Genomic DNA, 16815 nt, shown 5'->3' on the forward strand with positions numbered 1-16815 from the left:
TTGCATCGTCTGCAAATAGGCTCACATAACTGGACACCCCATCCACCATGTCATTTATGTAGACTGCGAACATTACTGGTGCCAACACTGATCCCTGTGGAACTCCACTCTCCACCAATCCCCATTCTGATGGTCTGTCCTTAATTATTGTTCTCATTTCTCTTCCTACCAAAAGTCTTCCATCCATTTTAGTAAACTGCCATGCACTCCTCCTACCATTTCAAGTTTCCAGATCAGTCTCTGGTGTGGTACCTTATCAAAGGCCTTTTTTAAATCCAGATATATTCCATCAGCCCAACCATCTCTTTCCTGTATTACATCTATCACCCTCGAATAGTAACATATCAGGTTTGTCGTGCATGAACGCCCTTTCTAAAACCAAATTGACACTCACAAAGTATGTCATTTTCTCCAAGAAGTCTGTCCATCTATTCTTCACCACCCTCTCACACATCTTAGCTACCACACTTGTAAGTGACACTGGTCTATAGTTCAATGGGTCTCTCTTGTTACCTGATTTATAGATTGGGACAATGTTAGCTCTTTTCCAGTCTTGGGGCACTACACCTTCCCTTAATGAGGCATCAATTACTTCACAAACTTTTTCTGCCAATTGCTCCTGCATTCTCTTAAAATCCATCCTGATACCCCATCAGGTCCCACAGCTTTTCTCACTTCTAAACTCCCCATCATGTTCTTGATCTCCTCCACAGTTACTTGAAACTCCTTCATAATCCCTTTCTGTTCCATTACCAGTGGTTTGTCAAAAGCAGTCTCCTTTGTGAATACCTTCCGAAAGCATCCATTCATAGCCTCTGCCATTTCCTGGGATCTTCACTGCATACTCCATTTACTTCTAAACTTTCAATACTTTCTCTATTTTTGATGTTGTTGTTCACATGTCTGTAAAAAGCCTTGGTTGGTCTTTACATTTATCAATTATATCCTTTTCTTGTTTCTTTCTTTCTTCTCTTCTAATCAACACATATTCATTTCTTGCTCTTTTGTAACTTTCCACTGCTTAATCCGTCTTTTCCTTCTCCACCTCTTCCATGCATCCTCTTTTCTTGTTCTAGCCTTTTCACATCTATCGTTAAACCAGTCCTGCTTTCCAACTTCTCTATGTTGTCTTATTGGTACAAATTTTTCTCACCTTCTTTGTATATTTTTATAAATTCCTTCCACTTTTCATTTGCTCCTTAGCACTCTTGAATTTCATCAATTTGTCTCTTGAAAGAATTTCTTTAGGTTTCCAAAATCTGTCTTGGCATAATTCCATCTTCCCACTTTATATTCTTCATTTCTTCTAGATTTCTCTTCGTCTATCACCTTGAACTCCAAAACTGCATGATCACTCTTTGCTAAAGGGCACTCCACCCTCATCTCCTCAATGACCATTGGCTCTGTACTAAAGACCAAGTCCAGTCTTGACGATGCTCCCTCTCCTCCAAACCTAGTATCTTCTTTGACCCACTGAGTTAACACATTTTCCATTGCCAGTGTCAATAGTGTATTTCCCCATGTTGTCTCTGATCCTTCCATTGACCAGTCCTCCCAACACACCTCTTTACAATTAAAATCTCCCATCATTATAGTTCGTTCACAGCCACCCAACATTTCTTCCAGACATGTTCCTGTATCACTTATCATTTCTTCATATTCCTGTACTGACCATGCATTTGTCTTAGGTGGTACGTACACCACTATGTAGTGCCTCTTTTTTCCTTCATTAGTTTCTGCTCTGATCTTTAGCACTTCTGCCTTTCCCATACCTTTTTCACTTGATCCACCTTTATATCTTTTTTAACCAGCAACATCACTCCTCCTCCCATCTTACCTACTCTATTTCTTTTCCAAACATTATATTTCCCTTCTCCAACCTTCATCAGGTCTTCTCCCTCTCTCAGTTTTGTTTCAGTAAGACCCACAATATCTGGGTTCTTGTCCCTCAAGTAATCGTTGAGTTCTAAAATCCCGATATCACTCCATTTATGTTGGAATACATTACATTTCGCTCATATGTAAGTTTCTTTAGTCCTTTCTTGCTGTACTTTTCTGGGTTATGAACCACTTCCTCAGTCTCATATCCAAGATTCTCCAGAAAAACTCTTTCTTCTCTCTTCTGTCCTCTCTTCATTTTTTTCAAAGCCTCCTTTCTCAACTCATTTAACATTTCTCTTTCCTTTTCACCGAGATCTCTTCTCAACCAAATCTTCCTTGTTGTTTCCTGCTGGGCTAGCCTCCATGACTTCTCCACCAATTCATCTACATCCTTTTGTGACTTAAGTTTGATTCTTATTGGCCTCATACCTTCTCTTGTGAACTTTCCAATTCTATGGAAGTCCTCTATTTCTTGTACTAGGTCTTTTCCTCCTCTTGCACCACATTAATGATATTATTTATCACCTTTTTATGTTTTCTCTCTCTCCATTTTACTCGGTGTCTTATCCTCCTCCACACCAAATATCACCACACATCTCTTTTTGTCTACAGTTTCCCTCACCAATGTCTCATTTGACTTAATAACCTTCACCACTTTCTCAGCTATCTTCTCTTCTATGATCTGTTGATCTATAATTTCAACAAGGCCCAAAGTTTTCTCCCCTGACTCTTTGATTTCCTTTTCCAGACTTGCAACTTTGTAATTTACCTCCTTTCTTTCCACTTCCTGACTTTTTCCATTCAGCCTGCTTCTCCATCACTTTTCCTAGAGATTCTCCACATTTTCGCAATTCACTTTAATTAGCTTAACTTCCTCTTTCAGTGCTGCATTTTCCTTCTTCATATCGGCACAGTCTCTTTTTACATTGTCATAACTCGTTTCCAGGCCCTCATACTTTTCAAACAGTTTTCAATTTTACCTTCTAACTCCAGAATTTTCTTCACATAAGCGCTCTTCTCCATTATTCCTTGAAACCCTGTGAAGTCTGATTCCTCTTTCGAGTTCACGGCCGCCATGTTGCGCAGACGTAAACAAACCAGCTGATGGCTCAAACGCAGGCTACAGTTTATATTTACCTTCACTGGACATTATTTTGCTAATCAACAGTTAACATGACTATATGGAGACGGGACAAACATTACCAGCTCCTTTCCACCTTGGTTACTCTTGGTAACTGTAGAATTATAGATGATTGTGTGTGTGTGTGTGTGTGTGTGTGTGTGTGTGTGTGTGTGTGTGTGTGTGTGTGTGTGTGTGTTGTGTGTAATTGTATTTACCTAATTGTTTACCTAATTGTAACATACGCTATGCTCGTGTTGTCCCGTCTCCATATCTATTAATGTCCAGCTTTTCTTAAAATCATGAATATTCCTTGCGTTGACCACTTCCACGTCTAAACTATTCCATGCTTCCACCCTTCTATGAGGAAGCTATATTTTTCACATCTCTCCTATAAGTGGCCATTTTAGTTTTTCCCATGCCCTCTCGACATTCTTCCATTCCACATACACAGATCTTCCCTATCCATTTTTCCATGCCAATCATCACTCTGTATATTGCTATCAGGTCTCCCCTTTCTCTTCTGTTTTCCAGGGTTGGAAGTTGCATTCTTTTCAGTCTGTCTTCATAAGTCAAATCTCTTAAGTCAGGCACCATTTTCGTTGCAGCCCTCTGTACTTTCTCTAGTTTCCTTATGTGTTTCTTTAAGTTCGGAGCCCACTGTATTGTTGCATATTCAAGCCTCGGTCTTATCATTGCAGTAATTATTTTCTTCATCATTTCTTCATCTAGATATCTGAACGCCACTCTTATGTTCCTCAATAAGTTCAATACTTCTCCAATTATTTTGTTTATATGTCTCTCTGGCGATAGGTCATTGGTAATTGTCACCCCAAGGTCTTTTCTTCATGACTGGTTTTATGTCTTCATTTCCTATCTTGTACATACTCCTGATTCTTCTTTCACTCTTGCCAAACTCTATTTTCTTGCATTTTGTCGTGTTGAACTCCATTTGCCATGTACAGCTCCATTTCCATATTCTGTCCAAGTCTTCCTGGAGTAGTTCGCAATCTTTGTCACATCTCACTTTTCTTAACAATTTTGCATCGTCTGCAAATAGGCTCACATAACTGGACACCCCATCCACCATGTCATTTATGTAGACTGCGAACATTACTGGTGCCAACACTGATCCCTGTGGAACTCCACTCTCCACCAATCCCCATTCTGATGGTCTGTCCTTAATTATTGTTCTCATTTCTCTTCCTACCAAAAGTCTTCCATCCATTTTAGTAAACTGCCATGCACTCCTCCTACCATTTCAAGTTTCCAGATCAGTCTCTGGTGTGGTACCTTATCAAAGGCCTTTTTTAAATCCAGATATATTCCATCAGCCCAACCATCTCTTTCCTGTATTACATCTATCACCCTCGAATAGTAACATATCAGGTTTGTCGTGCATGAACGCCCTTTCCTAAAACCAAATTGACACTCACAAAGTATGTCATTTTCTCCAAGAAGTCTGTCCATCTAGTCTTCACCACCCTCTCACACATCTTAGCTACCACACTTGTAAGTGACACTGGTCTATAGTTCAATGGGTCTCTCTTGTTACCTGATTTATAGATTGGGACAATGTTAGCTCTTTTCCAGTCTTGGGGCACTACACCTTCCCTTAATGAGGCATCAATTACTTCACAAACTTTTTCTGCCAATTGCTCCTGCATTCTCTTAAAATCCATCCTGATACCCCATCAGGTCCCACAGCTTTTCTCACTTCTAAACTCCCCATCATGTTCTTGATCTCCTCCACCGTTACTTGAAACTCCTTCATAATCCCTTTCTGTTCCATTACCAGTGGTTTGTCAAAAGCAGTCTCCTTTGTGAATACCTTCCGAAAGCATCCATTCATAGCCTCTGCCATTTCCTGGGATCTTCACTGTATACTCCATTTACTTCTAAACTTTCAATACTTTCTCTATTTTTGATGTTGTTGTTCACATGTCTGTAAAAAAGCCTTGGTTGGTCTTTACATTTATCAATTATATCCTTTTCTTGTTTCTTTCTTTCTTCTCTTCTAATCAACACATATTCATTTCTTGCTCTTTTGTAACTTTCCACTGCTTAATCCGTCTTTTCCTTCTCCACCTCTTCCATGCATCCTCTTTTCTTGTTCTAGCCTTTTCACATCTATCGTTAAACCAGTCCTGCTTTCCAACTTCTCTATGTTGTCTTATTGGTACAAATTTTTCTCACCTTCTTTGTATATTTTTATAAATTCCTTCCACTTTTCATTTGCTCCTTAGCACTCTTGAATTTCATCAATTTGTCTCTTGAAAGAATTTCTTTAGGTTTCCAAAATCTGTCTTGGCATAATTCCATCTTCCCACTTTATATTCTTCATTTCTTCTAGATTTCTCTTCGTCTATCACCTTGAACTCCAAAACTGCATGATCACTCTTTGCTAAAGGGCACTCCACCCTCATCTCCTCAATGACCATTGGCTCTGTACTAAAGACCAAGTCCAGTCTTGACGATGCTCCCTCTCCTCCAAACCTAGTATCTTCTTTGACCCACTGAGTTAACACATTTTCCATTGCCAGTGTCAATAGTGTATTTCCCCATGTTGTCTCTGATCCTTCCATTGACCAGTCCTCCCAACACACCTCTTTACAATTAAAATCTCCCATCATTATAGTTCGTTCACAGCCACCCAACATTTCTTCCAGACATGTTCCTGTATCACTTATCATTTCTTCATATTCCTGTACTGACCATGCATTTGTCTTAGGTGGTACGTACACCACTATGTAGTGCCTCTTTTTCCTTCATTAGTTTCTGCTCTGATCTTTAGCACTTCTGCCTTTCCCATACCTTTTTCACTTGATCCACCTTTATATCTTTTTAACCAGCAACATCACTCCTCCTCCCATCTTACCTACTCTATTTCTTTTCCAAACGTTATATTTCCTTCTCCAACCTTCATCAGGTCTTCTCCCTCTCTCAGTTTTGTTTCAGTAAGACCCACAATATCTGGGTTCTTGTCCCTCAAGTAATCGTTGAGTTCTAAAATCCCGATATCACTCCATTTATGTTGGAATACATTACATTTCGCTCATATGTAAGTTTCTTTAGTCCTTTCTTGCTGTACTTTTCTGGGTTATGAACCACTTCCTCAGTCTCATATCCAAGATTCTCCAGAAAAACTCTTTCTTCTCTTCTTCTGTCCTCTCTTCATTTTTTTCAAAGCCTCCTTTCTCAACTCATTTAACATTTCTCTTTCCTTTTCACCGAGATCTCTTCTCAACCAAATCTTCCTTGTTGTTTCCTGCTGGGCTAGCCTCCATGACTTCTCCACCAATTCATCTACATCCTTTTGTGACTTAAGTTTGATTCTTATTGGCCTCATACCTTCTCTTGTGAACTTTCCAATTCTATGGAAGTCCTCTATTTCTTGTACTAGGTCTTTTCCTCCTCTTGCACCACATTAATGATATTATTTATCACCTTTTTATGTTTTCTCTCTCTCCATTTTACTCGGTGTCTTATCCTCCTCCACACCAAATATCACCACACATCTCTTTTTGTCTACAGTTTCCCTCACCAATGTCTCATTTGACTTAATAACCTTCACCACTTTCTCAGCTATCTTCTCTTCTATGATCTGTTGATCTATAATTTCAACAAGGCCCAAAGTTTTCTCCCCTGACTCTTTGATTTCCTTTTCCAGACTTGCAACTTTGTAATTTACCTCCTTTCTTTCCACTTCCTGACTTTTTCCATTCAGCCTGCTTCTCCATCACTTTTCCTAGAGATTCTCCACATTTTCGCAATTCACTTTAATTAGCTTAACTTCCTCTTTCAGTGCTGCATTTTCCTTCTTCATATCGGCACAGTCTCTTTTACATTGTCATAACTCGTTTCCAGGCCCTCATACTTTTCAAACAGTTTTCAATTTTACCTTCTAACTCCAGAATTTTCTTCACATAAGCGCTCTTCTCCATTATTCCTTGAAACCCTGTGAAGTCTGATTCCTCTTTCGAGTTCACGGCCGCCATGTTGCGCAGACGTAAACAAACCAGCTGATGGCTCAAACGCAGGCTACAGTTTATATTTACCTTCACTGGACATTATTTTGCTAATCAACAGTTAACATGACTATATGGTGTGTGTGTTACCAGTCCTTTGTTGTTACTGTGTGTGTGTGTGTGTGTGTGTGTGTGTGTGTGTGTTACCTAATTGTATTTACCTAATTGTAACATACGGAAAAGAGCTATGCTCGTGTTGTCCCGTCTCCATATCTATTAATGTCCAGCTTTTCTTAAAATCATGAATATTCCTTGCGTTGACCACTTCCACGTCTAAACTATTCCATGCTTCCACCCTTCTATGAGGAAGCTATATTTTTCACATCTCTCCTATAAGTGGCCATTTTAGTTTTTCCCATGCCCTCTCGACATTCTTCCATTCCACATACACAGATCTTCCCTATCCATTTTTCCATGCCAATCATCACTCTGTATATTGCTATCAGGTCTCCCCTTTCTCTTCTGTTTTCCAGGGTTGGAAGTTGCATTCTTTTCAGTCTGTCTTCATAAGTCAAATCTCTTAAGTCAGGCACCATTTTCGTTGCAGCCCTCTGTACTTTCTCTAGTTTCCTTATGTGTTTCTTTAAGTTCGGAGCCCACTGTATTGTTGCATATTCAAGCCTCGGTCTTATCATTGCAGTAATTATTTTCTTCATCATTTCTTCATCTAGATATCTGACGCCACTCTTATGTTCCTCAATAAGTTCAATACTTCTCCAATTATTTTGTTTATATGTCTCTCTGGCGATAGGTCATTGGTAATTGTCACCCCAAGGTCTTTTCTTCATGACTGGTTTTATGTCTTCATTTCCTATCTTGTACATACTCCTGATTCTTCTTTCACTCTTGCCAAACTCTATTTTCTTGCATTTTGTCGTGTTGAACTCCATTTGCCATGTACAGCTCCATTTCCATATTCTGTCCAAGTCTTCCTGGAGTAGTTCGCAATCTTTGTCACATCTCACTTTTCTTAACAATTTTGCATCGTCTGCAAATAGGCTCACATAACTGGACACCCCATCCACCATGTCATTTATGTAGACTGCGAACATTACTGGTGCCAACACTGATCCCTGTGGAACTCCACTCTCCACCAATCCCCATTCTGATGGTCTGTCCTTAATTATTGTTCTCATTTCTCTTCCTACCAAAAGTCTTCCATCCATTTTAGTAAACTGCCATGCACTCCTCCTACCATTTCAAGTTTCCAGATCAGTCTCTGGTGTGGTACCTTATCAAAGGCCTTTTTTAAATCCAGATATATTCCATCAGCCCAACCATCTCTTTCCTGTATTACATCTATCACCCTCGAATAGTAACATATCAGGTTTGTCGTGCATGAACGCCCTTTCCTAAAACCAAATTGACACTCACAAAGTATGTCATTTTCTCCAAGAAGTCTGTCCATCTAGTCTTCACCACCCTCTCACACATCTTAGCTACCACACTTGTAAGTGACACTGGTCTATAGTTCAATGGGTCTCTCTTGTTACCTGATTTATAGATTGGGACAATGTTAGCTCTTTTCCAGTCTTGGGGCACTACACCTTCCCTTAATGAGGCATCAATTACTTCACAAACTTTTTCTGCCAATTGCTCCTGCATTCTCTTAAAATCCATCCTGATACCCCATCAGGTCCCACAGCTTTTCTCACTTCTAAACTCCCCATCATGTTCTTGATCTCCTCCACCGTTACTTGAAACTCCTTCATAATCCCTTTCTGTTCCATTACCAGTGGTTTGTCAAAAGCAGTCTCCTTTGTGAATACCTTCCAGCATCCATTCATAGCCTCTGCCATTTCCTGGGATCTTCACTGCATACTCCATTTACTTCTAAACTTTCAATACTTTCTCTATTTTTGATGTTGTTGTTCACATGTCTGTAAAAAAGCCTTGGTTGGTCTTTACATTTATCAATTATATCCTTTTCTTGTTTCTTTCTTTCTTCTCTTCTAATCAACACATATTCATTTCTTGCTCTTTTGTAACTTTCCACTGCTTAATCCGTCTTTTCCTTCTCCACCTCTTCCATGCATCCTCTTTTCTTGTTCTAGCCTTTTCACATCTATCGTTAAACCAGTCCTGCTTTCCAACTTCTCTATGTTGTCTTATTGGTACAAATTTTTCTCACCTTCTTTGTATATTTTTATAAATTCCTTCCACTTTTCATTTGCTCCTTAGCACTCTTGAATTTCATCAATTTGTCTCTTGAAAGAATTTCTTTAGGTTTCCAAAATCTGTCTTGGCATAATTCCATCTTCCCACTTTATATTCTTCATTTCTTCTAGATTTCTCTTCGTCTATCACCTTGAACTCCAAAACTGCATGATCACTCTTTGCTAAAGGGCACTCCACCCTCATCTCCTCAATGACCATTGGCTCTGTACTAAAGACCAAGTCCAGTCTTGACGATGCTCCCTCTCCTCCAAACCTAGTATCTTCTTTGACCCACTGAGTTAACACATTTTCCATTGCCAGTGTCAATAGTGTATTTCCCCATGTTGTCTCTGATCCTTCCATTGACCAGTCCTCCCAACACACCTCTTTACAATTAAAATCTCCCATCATTATAGTTCGTTCACAGCCACCCAACATTTCTTCCAGACATGTTCCTGTATCACTTATCATTTCTTCATATTCCTGTACTGACCATGCATTTGTCTTAGGTGGTACGTACACCACTATGTAGTGCCTCTTTTTTCCTTCATTAGTTTCTGCTCTGATCTTTAGCACTTCTGCCTTTCCCATACCTTTTTCACTTGATCCACCTTTATATCTTTTTTAACCAGCAACATCACTCCTCCTCCCATCTTACCTACTCTATTTCTTTTCCAAACGTTATATTTCCCTTCTCCAACCTTCATCAGGTCTTCTCCCTCTCTCAGTTTTGTTTCAGTAAGACCCACAATATCTGGGTTCTTGTCCCTCAAGTAATCGTTGAGTTCTAAAATCCCGATATCACTCCATTTATGTTGGAATACATTACATTTCGCTCATATGTAAGTTTCTTTAGTCCTTTCTTGCTGTACTTTTCTGGGTTATGAACCACTTCCTCAGTCTCATATCCAAGATTCTCCAGAAAAACTCTTTCTTCTCCTCTTCTGTCCTCTCTTCATTTTTTTCAAAGCCTCCTTTCTCAACTCATTTAACATTTCTCTTTCCTTTTCACCGAGATCTCTTCTCAACCAAATCTTCCTTGTTGTTTCCTGCTGGGCTAGCCTCCATGACTTCTCCACCAATTCATCTACATCCTTTTGTGACTTAAGTTTGATTCTTATTGGCCTCATACCTTCTCTTGTGAACTTTCCAATTCTATGGAAGTCCTCTATTTCTTGTACTAGGTCTTTTCCTCCTCTTGCACCACATTAATGATATTATTTATCACCTTTTTATGTTTTCTCTCTCTCCATTTTACTGTGTGTGTGTGTGTGTGTGTGTGTGTGTGTGTGTATATATATATATATATATATATATATATATATATATATATATATATATAATAATAATAATAACTATAAATTATACCTTATATTCTGCTTGCCATGAGACTGGTTTGCATACATGTCATAGACAAATTTCAAGGTATCAATCTGTTTGGAAACGTGTTGTCTTTTAATGAATTTCTCCAGTGACACATTAAATGCTTCTTCATATCGGTGCTTATCTTCATTACAAAACACTCTGTAAATTAAAAGAAAGTTTTCCAAATGACAATCACAAACAATGAAGCCTATAAAGCAAAATAAATTTTTTTTTTAAATTAGTTTAAATATGTAAATTAGATATTACCAAAGAAATATGATATATCTATCCTAGAGACCTTAAAAAACTATTTAGGTTTATGTCATTCAAATATCAACCAGTTACTTCATTAAGAAGTAATCCACTTTTTGATCATTAATATACTCAAATAATACACTATACATTACTGCAATGTATCACAAGAAGTGTGCATAAGGAAAAGGAAGATTAGATCTGCATAGTCACTATCCACAATGCTTCACGAAGACCCACACAATCATCTGATGTAGGAAATCAGAACCCACTGACAAACTACTTAAATCTCATAAAAACTGTACACACTTCATTTATGTATGAGTTTATTATCATCATGAAATAAAGTCAATGTGCAAGTGGATTCTTGTCATCAGAGGGTCTAAAATGTCCCATGATCCCAAATACTATTACTCCTGCATGAAATCTATAATACAACAATCACAAAGATTAGCAAGGGAAAACTTACTGAAGAATGAATTTGAGAAGTTCTAAAGATAATGACAGTTCAAGAGCAGTCAGTATTTCACTCAGGGCTTGATGATAATCTCGATCACGAGTTCCTCCAACAGAAAATTCTGAGGACTGCATGGGGAAATGCTTGAAACTGACCATTTCCAAATCCTCACTGAAAATATAATAACTACATTCCTTAAAATGAAACAAAGCATGTAGTACAAAATATTTCCAAAGTGATATTCATTTTGATATGATTGTAGTTTCTTTACAGTAGAATTCATCCATATACAAGCTTCTCTTTTTCATGGGGATCCACACATACCTGATGGACTTGGAAACTTGTTTAGACATGGTAAGGAAAAATGGCAGAAGCTTCAAGGCCTTATTTTTCATACTGAGCATTGCTTTATCATCAATCAAAAGCCTTCTGTAGAACTTTAATACATCAGCATCTTCAGCAGAACAGTGTGCCTTCATAGTACCTTCTCGGTCTACTAAGAAAAGTGAAGACAACAAATCCATAATGGACTCTTGATGGATGCTTGATTTCCCAGCTTCAGTGGAGTATGTGTTCCAATGGTGCAGGAAAGCTTGGACCACTTTTACTGAGTGCCTTCAACAATCAATTCAGATAGATTAAAAATTATTGTTATAAACATCTTTTAAGTAAAATTTTCCCAATCTTCCAAGAATATTACAATATCTGCAATTCAGATTTCATAATGCAATAGCCTATCATTATGTTACCAGTGAAATAACATTAAAATCAACATACTTTTTCCTAAGTTCAGAATTCCTTATGAGTGTGTTCAGTAATATGCCATTGAAACTCATCACCTCAAGAAATTTTCCTTCCTTAACAAGTTCTAGCAATGTAGTAACAATCAGGTCACAGCAAGGCAAGATGTGGGGTATTATCTTGTTGCCAAGAATATTGAATATGTGGAACCCCTTTTCAATTTTTTGCCCAGTAATACCTTTAACCTCTTCCATATTTGTGACTTGTTTCACCAGCAACTCAAGCACCTGAAATTAGAACACCTTGTGAATGATGCAGTTTTCTTCTCTAGTGAATATATTATTATCATTTAAGCGATTAAGCTACAGTTATATGAAAACTAATTTGTCTACATATTGTTAAAGTAGAGGGTTCATCAGAGAAACGGATTGAACCCATGACCTCACACTTCCCAGGCAGACATGTTAACCATTACACCACAGCCACTTCTTGGTGACAACAAACACATGGTAAATACTCGTACACAGATGGGATGTTATCAAGTTATCTTGATAAATTTCAAAATTAAATGTAGTTATTGTACTTAAAACAGTATTTTTCAAATCCATTATATTACAAGCACAAAATATTGAAAATAATGATCTTTGGTAAACAAGTACAATTTTCACTCACCTGTGAGTCGAGAGTAACAGCAAAATCTAGAACAACATGTAAGAAAGGCAGTTGAGTTGGGTGTGGAGCTGATGCACTTCCATGCACAGTGAATAAAGAGTTACACAACCACATGATCAGCTGAGATGCCAAAGACTTCCTTATCTGGAATATATGATTGTCACTATAACACGCTTTGTCTGATTACCTGTTTCTTTGTTGGTTGTATGATGATTTACAAAGGATTTTAATTTAATTCAATCATCCATGCAGAAGAGAAAAGCTAAAGAAATCAGCAAATAACCAACAGTAAATAAAAACAATAATAATAATAATAATAATAATAATAATAATAATAATAATAATAATAATAATAATAAGGTTTAACTGTAAACATAATGTTCACAATAGTTACCATTTGACACTACACATTTACTCAGTACTTCATTAAGTATACTTTTTACTAAAATCAGATACAATCCTAGAGTAGAATACTAATGCACTTACCAATCTTGAAACATTATTTTTGAAAACTGCAATTTTTGAAATAACAAAACATATGATAAAAACAATGTACACATACCACAGAACATTGTGCCAGCCACCCACTTCTCTGTAAGATCTGGAGGCCTTCAATGATATGCTGGTTTTTTAAAGGAACATTAACTCCTTCAGCCAATGGTGATGTAAATGTTTCCAACACATCATACTGGGGATTTTCTAAATATTTTTCAAGAGTTTGGATAAAGGCTGCAGATACTTCATTTGGAACTTTCTTTTTCATAACTTTTAATACTTCTTCCATACGTGACGGTAAGTGTTTGGTGACTTCTGTGTCTTTAATATCAAATCCGACATTGGATGGGTTCAGAACACATTGAAGTATTAAATCATACATATCTGCAGTAAAGATGGAGCATTCATTTAGGAGCTGTACAGACTGTACTCCATCTTGCAACAAGACACAAACAAAATCAAACAGTCGCACAATCACAGTACATTTCAACTTGTTTGAGGCTTCATATTCAAGTGGATTTCTTACAGATCCAGTTTCAGATACTATGAGGTTTTCTTTCACATACTGAGGTAATGACTTTGTAGCTATGTTCTGAAGGAAGTAAGAAGAGGCACATAGTATCTTACTCTCTTTCCATTTCAACAGTTTGTCAGCTGGAACAATTCCTTTTCCAATCAACCAGCTATAGCAATCTAGAGCAGCTAATAAAGCCTGGAAAAGACAAATGGTCAACAGTTAAAAATACAAGTAAATATTAAACAACTGCATGTCATAATCACATCTGATTCAATTAATTCATACTTAAAAACTTCAGTTAGGTTTTATAAATATTCAATCCCTCACCTAACATATTTTTTACATAGTATTTCTGAATAAAACAACAAATGGTTACATGTTAAAAGGAAGAAAGATATTTTTGAGAATTTCCATTATTCATCTTCCATATAACAGTAATAAACTGTTTATAAAGTACATCATTCATACCTCAAAATAAATATTCATAAGATTTCCTGTAACTTCAGTACTGGCCAGGGACGTTGGCTTTGCGTGGTGTTTAATGCCCAATCCTGCCTGTCCACCTCCTTCAGTAATATCCACTAACTTCTTTATGTTCTCAGGCTTTTCCAGTTGTTGTCCAATAAACTTATGAACAGATGTATGATCTGGATAACAGAAACAAAAGTGTATTAATGTAAGTAGAGCCATAAAATAAATAAATAAATAAATAAATAAATAAATAAATATATATATATATATATATATATATATATATATATATATATATATATATATATATATATATATATATATATATATATATATATATATACATACATACATACAGTAAGGCCTCTCGGATAGCTTTTTTTTTGCATAGCGCTTTCGCGGGTAGCGACCAAGTGGCGACGTTCTCATAGCGATTACCGCTGCACAGGTAGCGATGCTTGATGGTCGAGCACCGAGCGAGCGAGTGGGCTGCAGCATGAAACCAAAGTCGAAGATCTTATGCTTGAAGAGACTGATGAAGCCAAACACCTCCTGAGTAAGCTAACCAACTTGTTTAACCTTAAATTAAATAAGAAAATTGAAGCCAGGCAACAAACTTTAATCACCAAATTGATGCGAAACCAACATGAGAGACAAAGGGCAACACTTCAGATGATCATCAATGCCAGTGATGATGATGATTTCGACAACCAACCTGTTTTAGCTGAAGAGGATGCACTACCCGTAGATGAGGATATGTTTGATGGATGGGAAGAAGAGGAAATAAAGGCAAACAGAATTCAGAGATTGGCACGAGTGAGTGAACGAACGGACGGATGGACGGACGGACGGACAGACAGACAGCTCCGACCAGCAATCCGGCCCCAGCACCCAGCGCCAGTAGGCATAACCCACCTCACTCTTTTTTTTGCACTGTTCTTTCAATAAACTGCACTTCATAGCCCTTAAAAGTGAGTTTATGTATCCTATTGTATTAATATAAATCATTATTATTATTATTAGTAGTAGTAGTTCTAATTTTGTATTAAATAGGTGGTTATACACGGAAAATAAGGGGGTCAGACTTGGAGTCTCAGACTATTTCTATTTTCTTAGATAAGAAGTTTGCCTCTCAGATAGCGGTTTCACAGGTAGCGAGAGTTTTGCCAGTCTATAACACTCGCTATCTGCGAGAACTTACTGTATATATATATACAGTGGTACCTCTAGATACAAAATAAATTTGTTCCAGAGTGGCTTTCGTATCATGATTTTTTCATATAATGAGTCGCATTTTGCATGTAAATTGCCTAATTCGTTCCAAGCCCTACGAAAACACCACATTAAATTTTATAATAAGGGTAAAACCAGAATGAAATAAGAGCCAAATACATTTAAATCATTCAATGTACTTAACCTAACCATTAATACATGTAAATGAAGTAGATAATAGAATATAAGGCAATAATAAATGAAAAATGATAATACGAAAATGATACGAAAATATGGAACGTTACCTTTCGAGTGAGGCGACGTCCGAAAGCGAAAGTGGCAGCAGGGAGGAGGGCAAACGGCAGAAAATATAGTAAATGGCAGGAAACATTAACACTTAACTTTGTGAAATGCTTAAAATTATCATCTTTTTTTTTCAGTTTCTAAATTTCATCAATTAACGCTTAACTTTATGGGACGCTTAAAATTAATATTTCTTTTTCAGTTTCTAATTTTCATCAGACTCTTTATGGGACGCTTAAAATTAATATTTCTTTTTCAGTTTCTAATTTTCATCAGACTCTTCTTCCCTTCTCTATTTTTTTGGATCACTTTGACCTTCACCTTGACTCACTAATGGCCTCTTTCAAAAGGGTCATGGTCAAGATGACTCCTGACCACGACGGCCCTCCCTGACGGCCCCATGTTTACCACAACAACCACAGCTTTTTTTTTTTTTTTTCCCGTAAGATGGTTTGAAATTATACTTGTTAATACAACATCTTGTACTAAGACGGATTGTATTAACAAATCAGTTGCTCACCACTACTCCATCCTTCCCCCTCCTTCCTCACCCAGTGATAGGTACTGTACCACGTAGTACGTACGTGAGTACTTACTTTTAATCACTGCAATAATGTTATCATGTAATGTTTATCAGTAAATTGCATACTTGTTAATACAATCTGTCTTAAAATGTAAGATACTGTAACATTCCACAGATTGCAAAACATAACATTAAAACATTAGATTTTTAGCCAAGTGGCACCTCCGGCTGCTGCAGCAAGCCAGCAAGTCATCGTCACCTCATAAAAAACACAATGGGCTATCACGTGCCTCTCAGAAATTTTAAAATCATCTTACGGGTAAACAAAACCTTAAAATGCATATGTGTATATAACATTTTCTGCTAATAAATGCATGTTCTCTCACCTCTTTCAATATTTACAGAAAGTCGTGTTACACCCTGTATATACATATGCACTACATGCACAGGGTACACCAGTGTACCAATACGTTATGGGTTTTAACACTCCATACTACAAAACACTACCTCAGGAACGCTGAGTTGCCATTCATGGTTAACATGTTAACATAATGAAAGAAATAAGAAGACAATAACCCAAAATTTGGTGTGGGGTCGTCATGGTAAACATGAGGCTGTTAG

General features: G+C 37.3%; 1 protein-coding gene across 1 annotated transcript in view; it reads right to left on the reverse strand.

The window, feature by feature from the left end:
* The window catches only part of LOC123499369 (DNA-dependent protein kinase catalytic subunit-like), a 68260-nt gene that overhangs the window by 16436 nt on the left and 35009 nt on the right, over positions 1 to 16815 (reverse strand). Inside the window, exons 23-29 of the mRNA XM_045247282.1 lie at positions 14154 to 14332; positions 13236 to 13880; positions 12674 to 12817; positions 12038 to 12288; positions 11585 to 11875; positions 11273 to 11431; positions 10555 to 10710 (exon numbers count right to left, since the gene is read on the reverse strand). Coding sequence (XP_045103217.1) covers positions 10555 to 10710; positions 11273 to 11431; positions 11585 to 11875; positions 12038 to 12288; positions 12674 to 12817; positions 13236 to 13880; positions 14154 to 14332 — 1825 coding nt within the window. The remainder of the gene's footprint in view (positions 1 to 10554; positions 10711 to 11272; positions 11432 to 11584; positions 11876 to 12037; positions 12289 to 12673; positions 12818 to 13235; positions 13881 to 14153; positions 14333 to 16815) is intronic.

This window comes from Portunus trituberculatus, chromosome 49 (assembly GCF_017591435.1).
Source record: "Portunus trituberculatus isolate SZX2019 chromosome 49, ASM1759143v1, whole genome shotgun sequence".
NCBI lineage: Eukaryota > Metazoa > Arthropoda > Malacostraca > Decapoda > Portunidae > Portunus > Portunus trituberculatus.